We start from the raw sequence: 10,406 nt of genomic DNA on the forward strand, positions 1-10,406 counted from the left end.
TGATAACAACCACCATCTACCCCTTTGGCTACTCAGCATCCACACACAGCCTTCTACACATTACTTACACTTGTATCCACAAACAAAAACCACTTTGTGTTTTGCATAACAAGATGAAACTGGTGTCCAAATAAAGATGCCCTCATCCTCTCCTTGAAATGGGAGATACAAACTTCCAAGAATCATTCATGCATTAATCTCTAGGCAATGTTCATTCTTCTTAAATTTGGCCACAGTCCCATCTGGATAAAAACTAAATTGTAAAGTTGACCACAGACAACAATCTTTGTGTAAAATAATAAGGGGAAGGAGGAAAGGCAGAAAAAGAAATTGGTTTGTATATACAAATAAATATATACATAACAATTAAGGAAGAAGCTATGCAGAGCTGCTGCCGCGTTTATTCCTGCAATTGGCCATGAGTCCCTAGTTGATATTTGTAACTTCTTTCTACCACTACTTAGTCCCTGTTTCCTTTGTCCTCATCAAGGTCTCAGTTGATTAGTTCTTTACCCAGTGGAGTGACCCAAACTTTCTTTTTGGAAGAATCTGAATCCACAATGGTCCTGTGTTTTGGTGATTACAATTTTTCTTTAACTTTTATTATTGGGCATAAAAATATGAAGAGAGGTCCCAGAGAGCCCTGTGTTCTAAATATTGTCCTTTCTGCTCCCATGATGTTGTAGCAATCCAGTTTCCTCTTGGTAATAAAGAGCAATTATCCTGGCCAGGAAAGTAACCGCTTCTTTGCTTGCTGGTTAAGGGTCATGAGAAGCTCAGAATGGCCAAGTGTCAGTGTCACTTTTCTATTGTTGTGTCCCTTGGTACACAATAGTAAGACTAAGACCTCCCAGGTCAAAGTTGAAGGACAGTCAGAAAAAATAATGTGAGTAGATTAACAGGTGTGATAGTGAGAGGAGTCACTCCTACTTTTTCTCTTTAATTTCTAGACCCGTTTATTCTGACAATGAGAGAAACAATGCTGTATATTGCTTGCTGATTTAAAGCATGTACTGCATCCCAAAGATGAAATGACATCTCTGGCAGATGCTGTGGAACACTGCTTAGATCCACCTTAGGACTGTGGCATTTATTCCCCTAGCTACCAGAAATGTTGCCTGCTGACAGTTCATACTACACTCCTCTCTGGGCATTTTCCTCAGCAGGAAAGGAGGCCAAGATTATGTCCCCCTCTTGGTGGCAACCTGCATTCAGTGACTGGTTGATACGGGAATACAAAGGCCTGGCACCTTAACCTCAATTTGGAACAATTCTGAAGCAGCATCCAAGCTCCAGGAAGACCTAAGCATTCAGCTGAAGCCTATGTTGCAACTGCATCATAGTTCAACTTTTCCCTTGTGCAGTTCTACTACCCTCTCTCCCATTAGGCATTGTTTCCTAGAGCATTCTCCAACAAACCTGTGGCATTCAAGTGACCCCCTCGGCATCTATTTCTAGGGAACCTACCTAAGATGCTATCTAATCAGGGTGATATCTCTGTACTGGTGCCATAACTGTATCTTCAGTAAGCCATGCCACCATTCTATTGGGCTAGCTGCTTCTGGATGGTAACGGATGTAGTTATAGCAGTGAATTTTATGAGCATAGGATCATTGCTGTACTTCTTTTGCTGTAAACTAAGTTCTCTGATCAGGAGCAACGTTTTGCAGAATACCATCATGGTGAATAAGGCATTCTGTACATCACATACGATGATGCTGGTAAAAGTATTAAAGTCAGAGAGGACAAATCCATAACCCAGAATATGTGTTTAGTTGAGTAAGGACAAATTGCTGCCCCTCTTGGAAGGAGTCCACCATGATCCAGCTGCCATCAGATATTTGGCTGTGATCTTCAGGGAATAGTGCCACATTGGGGGCTCAGCAGTGGTCTCTGCTTTTGGTAGGTTAGGTACTCAACAGTGATGGTAGCCAGATTAGCTACCAGTTTTAAGCTTGTGCATAGCCTTCATCCCTTTCATCATGGTGGCCTGCATCCTGTGTACATGGGTTCATCAAGGAAACACTCTGAAGTCTGGGGGAAAAGACTGACTGATATCCACAGAAAACACCAGCTTGTTCACCTGACTGGTAGAGCCTCGTTTGCAGTGGATGCCCTTGGGTGAGTGTTCACGGGGAACACAACTATCTTTTACACTCTGTGCCCACTTTGAGATATCCTTATAACTTGTTCACCATACTTCCTGTTACTCACATTCCAATCTCATTCTTTCTGAGTCCTTGAAACCTAGGACACCATTCACCTCTGCCTATGAACCAACATAGATTGTTGGCCATCTCTCAGCTCAGACAACATGGACAACCAAATGTCCTGCTTGAAGTTCTGCTGGCTAGGATTTCTATTCTACCCTATTTCTAGCATCTTTCAGGAACATTCCTCATGGGTGTCATAATGCTTCAGCCATCCACTGTTGTCCAGAATAACCTATACACAAGACCTGAGAATTTTTCTCCTTGGTCATCTAGCTGTGAAGAGCTCCCCAGTAGGCCATAGGTTTGGATTGTAGGAGAAGACGCCACTCAGTAAGAGTAAGTGTAAGGCTCTGAACCACCTGTTTATGTAGTTACTTGTAATTCTAGACCTGCTCATGTCCAAGTTCTTAAATACCATTTTTAGTTGATAATGAATCACTGCTGTGCATGCACAAACTTACAGTTGTGTGGGCCAGATATGCTCAGATCATGATTGGCAGCTCAGGGGTCATTCAGTGTCCCAGGGTGATGCAGGGCCCAGTAGCCAGGGCCCAGTAAAGAATCATGAGCTGTGTCTCAAAAGGAGAATAGCTGCCGGCAGAAGCAACACAGATTTTCTCTAAAACCCTGGAGGCCTGTGCTGTGGTTTTATATATGATTACTCTGTACAGAATCACTACTTACCATGGACACTTTAAGTATCATTGTCTATTAGGGTTCTCCAGAGAAAATGAACCAATCGTATGTAGATATAGATACTGTTCCATAGTAAGCAGATCTATGCAAACCTATCCTCAAAGGTCAAGGAAACTGAGAGATTGAGGAAAGAGGCTGACGAGTCCAGTTTCTCAGAAAGGAACATTTAAGAGGGACTTAAGAACATAGGCCATGTTCCTGGAAGCCATGAGACAAGATGGTGGATCCTGTACCCTTACTCACCAGACCCAGAGCTTACATACCTCAGGGAAGGGGTATGTGTGCTTCAGAAGGGACGTGTAGAACAATTACTTAAGGTCAGGATTTATGGTAAGTACTATAACATTAAAGTTCCTTTGATCTAAGGGCAGGGTTTACAGTAAGTACATGCTCTCAAGCAAGGAACAGCAGATAAAACAGACATTTTAAAGGCATTCCTGGAATGAGTTAGACAAAAGTCAACATGGCGGGTTAGCATCTAAGATGGAGTGGCTGTAGCCTCCACAGATGTATAGCTATATAGAAAGATATCTATTTAAATTTTGTTGACTTTTGGTGAGGTCAGCCCTGTAAATATAGGATACAAGATTCTTTTAAGACCACCACAGAAACTCTCTGGTTCTCTGACTGTGACTTGAGCTGAATTTAAAGACCTGAGCTTGTTACTTTCTTTTTATAAGTATTGCAGGGCGTTCTGAAGTGGCCATCTCCATCCCACAGAACTTGCAGCCCATCATTATTGTCATAGTGATTAAGTGTAGCAGCCAGTTGGTCCCCAAGGCATTTGCTCCAATAGGCAATTCATCACAGCCTACTACAGGTGCTATTTGTATTAGTTTTGATGACACTTCATGCCATGATCTACAAATATCCCATGTTTCATTGATGAAGACTCAGCATTGTATTTGGGGCCAAGAATATGACCAAATCAATTCCAGAATCCCATCTTCACAGGTATGTTTCCTAACTCCACTGTGAATACCACTTATCAGTCAGAATCACTTAGGGAAACAGAAACCATACCAGTTATTTTAATAGAGAGAATCTGATATAGGAAATTAGTTTAACAGATATTGGAGGGTTGAAAAGGCAAAAAATAAACACTAAGGCCACTTAGACTTAGTGAAAACAGGCTGCGGGAACAAAAGGAAGAGGTTGGGCTAACATTAGAAAGCAGAAGCTTGGAGAAGGGCCCTTGTGGAGCCAGGATCCAGCTCTTTGAGTAGAAAATGTCACTCGGCTAATTCTGGCATCTCAGGAGCTTGGACAAAGAACATGTCCAAGTGGCTGGTGTTGGTTTCCCTGAAGGGGCACAGCAAGGCTGATTGGAGGGCAGGAGGAGGTTTCTGGAAACTGGAACTGTTACTGCCAGGATGAAGAACTGTTGTTGGAATGACACTGACAGTAACAGCAAGCAAAATAGAAACTACTAAGTGCCTTCTCCTTCCTGCCACCTTGAAATCTCCCTGTAGCAACCCCTATTGGCAGAGCCTAACTGGAGCAGCCTGGAAAAGGAAAAGTGTGCTTTGCAGAGTCTGAGACAAAGAGAAGTTTAAAAAGGTGGGTTTGGAGCTGAGTCACCATAGCTTAACAATCGGCGTAGTTTTCTTGACTGTAACCTGGTTGTTAAAAGAATGAAATTATGTCACTTATATTAAATGTATAGAATTACGCCTGGTACATAGTAAGTATTCAGTAAATGTTTCCCCTTCACTCATCAATTGAGATGATCATGTGTGGTTTTTCCCCTTTCGTTCTGTGAATATACTGCATTACATAGATTGATTTTTGTATGTTGAACCAGCCTTGCCTTCCACTTGGTCATGGCATTTAGTCCTTTTAATATGCTGTTGAATTCAGTTGGTTAGCTTTAAAAAAAAAAATTGCTATTTACCCGTCTAGACAGAGGTGGGGCTTTTGGAAGAAGCAGCTGAGTCAAAGTGACCTTGAAAATGTAATTGGAGAACTTTCTGATCTTTCTGCTTTGAAAGCAGTTCCAGTTTGCATTCATGAGCTGTCTAAAAGAGGGTGATCTGTTTCCTCTACTCTCTCAGGCTTCCCAGTTATTCTCGGTGGATATAGCTAAAGGCAAATGGGAAACATAAATTGAGTGATTTAGAAGACATTTTTGAGATCCTAGTTTTTTTCTAAATGTCAGGGATTGTTTTGACTGTTAACTTAGGACTTAAGAACCTGAAAATAATGTCAGGCTAACTTACCAGAAATTTATAGTTAAAGAGAAAATCTGGCTTTCCTGGATCTCTGATCTAGCTCAGTGGGAAAAGGCAGCCTGTTCGTATAGCAACCCCACTCCAGCCTTGCTGCTCTAAGGCACATCCAGTAAGATACCTCAGGGGTCACCTGCTTGCTTTCCCATCTGTTTGGCAGTGAAGTAGGAGATTACAAGCCTTGTCCTGTAGCAGGGAGAGGGATTTTCATGGGGAGAAAGTCCTCTGGTCTCCTAGAAGCATTTAGGGTTAACCTGAGGTAGGGTTTCCTAAGATTTCTTAATGATAAATCACCTGAGGTCCTTCCCTTGGATATTTGATTCTGTTGATCTGAATTGGGAGCTCACATTTTGTCCTTTAAAAAAGTGGCCCACATGATTTCTTTGTCAAGGGAAGTTTAGGGAGCTCTGCCTTGGGGCAAGATGGCAGCTCTCTCAATTCTGCAAAAGGGAACTAATATAATATTTAACTACTGCAGAGAGCATCTGCTTGGATAAAATCTGTCTAGGAAGGAAAGAAGGCTACAGTTATTATTCGGTGGAGGAGGAAACTCATGGGGCTGTTTGGAAGTTTTGCAGTCATGAATGAGATAATGTTATTGAAAATTAAACTGTCTTCTCTACATCAACTTGTGTTTGGTTGGAAAACAGCAGGCTCCAAAACACAGCTGGTTGTTTCACCTTGGAGACCAGGAACTGTGTGGCCACCATGGAGGGAGGGTCCGAAGCATGTGTCCCAGTGAGCCAGGTCATACCTGATGCTTATTCAACCCCTGGCAGTGATGCAGTGCATAGAAAGGTTTCCTACGATGTTGTTCCTCTCCCAAGGCTAGAATTACTCCCCAAATGCAGAAAGCAAAAGGCGTATGGGGTTGGCCAGAAAAGAACAGGATCTTAGGGCTTTGTGAGAACTATTATTGAAGTTTAAGTATCATCACAGCTAGGGGTTCGTGAAGTAGATAGGAATACACATGCGGTCAAGAAATAGGTGTCTGTCTATTCCTAATGAGCTGAACCACTGGGAAAATCAGGTTAGACTCCTGTGCATGTGTGGATATATCAAGGGCCCTGTTCACTGCTGGAGACCCTTGAGGGAGCTCTGCCATTTCTACAAATCTGTGTTGGGGAGGACAAAAACAGGGTCTTATGGCAGCATCTTAAATTGCTACAGAAGAGTACCTCCTGGGGCCAAGGCAGGAAGATCACTTGAGTCCAAGAGTTTGAGACCAGCCTGGTCAACATAATGAGACCCTATCTCTACAAAAAATTTTAAAAATTAGCTGAGCATTGTGATGTGTGCCTGTAGTCCTGGCTACTGGAGAGGATGAAGTGGGAGGATCGCTTGACCCAGGAGGTTGAGGCTGCAGTGAGCTATGATTGTGCCACTACATTCCAGCTGGGTGACAGAGTGAGACCCACGCTCTAAGAAAAAAAAAAAAAAAAAAAGAAAAGAAAAGAAAAGAAAAAGAAAGATGGACTCAATAAGTTAATTTTTGAATGTGTGAATGAATGAATGTGAATTAGAGAGACAGCTTGTCATTGACTTGCAAAACAGAGACCTCCACTTGTTGACAATACATGAGAAAACTTCAGGCTTCATTTCTCAGACCTTTATTCTTCTAAACAAGGTCCAGCCCTCTGTGTGTTACACCCTGTTAAGCACAAGCCCTGAGTTCTTCTATAACTAATTTGGACCTGTGATTCCTTGGCTCTCACAATCCTCTCCACTCTAAGAAGCTGGGTGAGGCCACAAGGAGCAATGGAGCAAGGCAGCGGCCGCTTGGAGGACTTCCCTGTCAATGTGTTTTCCGTCACTCCTTACACACCCAGCACCGCTGACATCCAGGTGTCCGATGACGACAAGGCTGGGGCCACCTTGCTCTTCTCAGGCATCTTTCTGGGGCTGGTGGGGATCACATTCACTGTCATGGGCTGGATCAAATACCAAGGTGTCTCCCACTTTGAATGGACCCAGCTCCTTGGGCCTGTCCTACTGTCGGTTGGGGTGACATTCATCCTGATATCTGTGTGCAAGTTCAAAATGCTCTCCTGCCAGTTGTGCAAAGAAAGTGAGGAAAGGGTCCCGGACTTGGAACAGACACCAGGAGGACCATCATTTGTTTTCACTGGCATCAACCAACCCATCACCTTCCATGGGGCCACTGTGGTGCAGTACATCCCTCCTCCTTATGGTTCTCCAGAGCCTATGGGGATAAATACCAGCTACCTGCAGTCTGTGGTGAGCCCCTGTGGCCTCATAACCCCTGGAGGGGCAGCAACTGCCGTGCCGAGTCCTCCTCAATACTACACCATCTACCCTCAAGATAACTCTGCATTTGTGGTTGATGAAGGCTGCCCTTCTTTCGCGGATGGTGGAAACCACAGGTATGGCGTGTCTACTGGGGGAATGCACTCCTTCTAGCCATCTCCATCGTGATCTGTGGCTGTTTGGTCCATGAATAAGGTGTTGGGAGACTGCGAATCTCTGCTTAGCCTGTTGCCCACGATGGCAGCCTTGGTTCTGTGAATGGTGCTTTGGACCATAATGTACCTGTGTTTTCTGCTCACATTTCAGGCCCAGTCCTGATGCTGACCAGGTAGAAGAGACACAGCTGGAAGAGGAGGCCTGTGCCTGCTTCTCTCCTCCACCTTACGAAGAAATATACTCTCTCCCTCGCTAGAGACTATTCTGATATAATAATACAATGCTCAGCTCAGGGAGCAAGCGTTTCCGTCATTGTTACCTGACAACCGTGGTGTTCTATGTTGCGACCTTCAGAAGCAACAGCAGTGCCCAGGCAGCCTGACAGAGATCATTCAAAGGGGGAAAGGGGAAGTGGGAGCAATGTCTCAGACTGGTAAAAATTAGACTGGCCCGAGGCAATTTTCCTCTGGAACAGTTTCAGATTCCCTCGGGTAAGAAATCTCCTGTGTAAGGCTCAGGAGCAGGAATTTCACTTTTTCATCCCCCACCTTCCCCCTTCCCTGTAGGAAGGCATTGGTGGCTCAATTTTAACCCCAGCAGCCAATGAAAAAATCATGACTTCTGAGACTTTGGGAGTTTCCACAGAGGTGAGAGTTGGTGGGAAGGAAGCAGGGAAGAGAAAGCAGGCCCAGCTGGAGACTTCCCGGTGGCTGTCCTTGGCCCCAAAGCAGACTCACTAATCCCAAACAACTCAGCTGCCATCTGGCCTCTCTGAGGACTCTGGGTACCTTAAAGGCTATAAAACAAAACAAAACAAAAACATCAAACCAATGAAATAACATAAAGCATGTCTCCTGCTAGAATAGTATTGGATACCTGGCTAAATTACACAAAATAGACCGTAATAGGATAACACTGTGTATAAATCCTTCCCTGATCACTGAGTCACAGTGACCCCTGGCTGCTGCTATTCTCTTCTGCAAGGTTGAAGCTTGACTTGTGATGTACCTGGGTGGGCTCTTGGTCCACCCCGGGCTGGGGCCTGCACCAGGCATGAATTAACTGGGCCCAGCGGCTGACAGAACACAGGACTTTCCTAAGTACCCGTAGGTCTGTGGAGCAAGACAGAGCAGAGTTGCCATGTCAACACATGGGGAATGATATGATAGAAACAATCTTTATGACTAAAAGAAACTCATCTTCTTCATTAAAATCTTTGGTGTCCTTAATCTCTCTGAATTTGGCTGTGTAATAAACAACTGGAACTGACTCACAGACTTCAGAAGAGACAGTTTAAAACCATTAGGTTTTAAAAGAAAATATTTGCTTTAGGCTTCAAAGGCAATGCCACTCAAGGTAAGGGTGGCACATCCCAAAGGATGTGCCACATGGAATGTAGCAATTCTTTAAAAAATGTTGATATCATGTTTGTATATGGAACGACTTTTACTAATTTTGATCAGAAGTGTCTAGCTTTCAAAGGACATGAGTGAAGTAAGCTTGGTACATTATTGTTGTTATTGATGTTATATCTTAGGGACAAAGTCTTTTCACATCCACTTTCATGTTTGATGATAGTTGATAGGTGGAAATGATTTCATTTACAGAAACTAGCTTTATGTTCAACAGATCCCTGAGACACTGGTCCCTAGCTGAGGGCCATTGGTTTTGGAGAAGAAGTTTGGTGACAAGGACCAGACTGAACATCACCAGTGGCATGCTGACCAACAGATGACACTTTGGGCCCCTCATGCCACCCTAACCTTGAGTGCTGCTTTCACTGTCTCCCCCCAACCCCTGCTATCCTCACCCACCCCATAATTTTATGTTCATAAATTTGGGCTACAATGAACATCAAAAGTAGCTCAAAAAAGAAAACCTTGTTAGGGAAGTACATCCCCATGTGCAGCTGGGGAGGGCAGGGCAGCCAGTTGGTCTTGGAGATACCTGGAGTCAGATATGCAGGGAGGTGGCCTGGAGAGTTGGGATGGTTAGTTTCAGGCACCAACAATTCCTGTTCCAAGACAGAGGGAAAAATGCTAACATAGAGGTCATTTATGCTTTCAAAGAGAGGGCTTCAGGGCTAATGACTTCAGGAGCTCGAGGTAGGAGTAGGGTCTGCAGCAGTCAGGGATCAGAAAACGGGAATTTGTTCATTAGTGCAACATTTATTTATTGAGCATCTACTCTGTGTCTGGTCCGGGTCCATCAAATGGAAACGTAACTGAAAAATTCCACCAACAAGAGAGCATACATGGTTCTGCCCTTGCAGAGCCTCTAGTCTAGTAGTCTAGTGGGGGAGAAAGATACGGATTCATTATCTGTATTAATCGTCTATTAATTGTTCTCTGACACCACTGAGAAGTCCTGTGGCCCTAAGAGGGATTTGGACTCATCAAAGGGTCATGAGGCTTGCTTGGGGAAGTGAAGTCAGGGTCATTGCCTTGTATAATCCCAGGGAGCACTGTTCACAGGGACATCTAAGTGACAGGTGTCTGTGGACCTGTGGAGACTGTGCTAGGAGCTAAAGGAACAGTGGCTGTCTACTAGACAAAGAGGAGAGGGCAGGAGGGAGAGGCCTGGCAGAGCCACATGTGGGAGGCAGTATTAGGAGGCATTTAGCAGGCTGTGTCAACCTTTTTATTTTTCTGCTGCCACAACCCTCAAACAGAGGTGCCTTCCAGTAACCAAGAAATTACACCCACCAATTTTCTTGCTTTGAGACAACCACTCATACTATTTCTTTATTTGGGAATTTCAGGGGCCAACCTGATGGGAAGCCCACTGAGTGGCTCCTAAACTCTGACTTCCAACCAGGTCCTTGCTACGTCCAGCAGGACACATT

The 10,406-nt window shown here is 44.2% G+C and overlaps 1 protein-coding gene across 2 annotated transcripts; it reads left to right on the forward strand.

Moving 5' to 3' along the window:
• The first annotated feature begins 2,107 nt into the window (after positions 1–2,107).
• Positions 2,108–8,790, forward strand: TMEM174 (transmembrane protein 174). Of its 2 annotated transcripts, NM_001194141.2 has the most exon segments (3): positions 2,108–2,121; positions 6,874–7,521; positions 7,712–8,421. In NM_001194141.2, coding segments are annotated over 2 exon segments (732 nt in total). In that variant the 5' UTR covers positions 2,108–2,121; positions 6,874–6,895; the 3' UTR covers positions 7,818–8,421.
• Positions 8,791–10,406: the final 1,616 nt, after the last annotated feature.

This window comes from Macaca mulatta, chromosome 6, assembly GCF_049350105.2.
Source record: "Macaca mulatta isolate MMU2019108-1 chromosome 6, T2T-MMU8v2.0, whole genome shotgun sequence".
Taxonomy (NCBI): domain Eukaryota; kingdom Metazoa; phylum Chordata; class Mammalia; order Primates; family Cercopithecidae; genus Macaca; species Macaca mulatta.

Coding starts and splice junctions, on each gene's coding strand:
- TMEM174 (XM_015140196.3), top strand. CDS start 6,896: ATGGAGCAAGGCAGCGGCCGCTTGGAGGACTTCCCTGTCAATGTGTTT. Junction 7,522..7,711: donor GCGGATGGTGGAAACCACAG/GTATGGCGTGTC, acceptor CTCACATTTCAG/GCCCAGTCCTGATGCTGACC.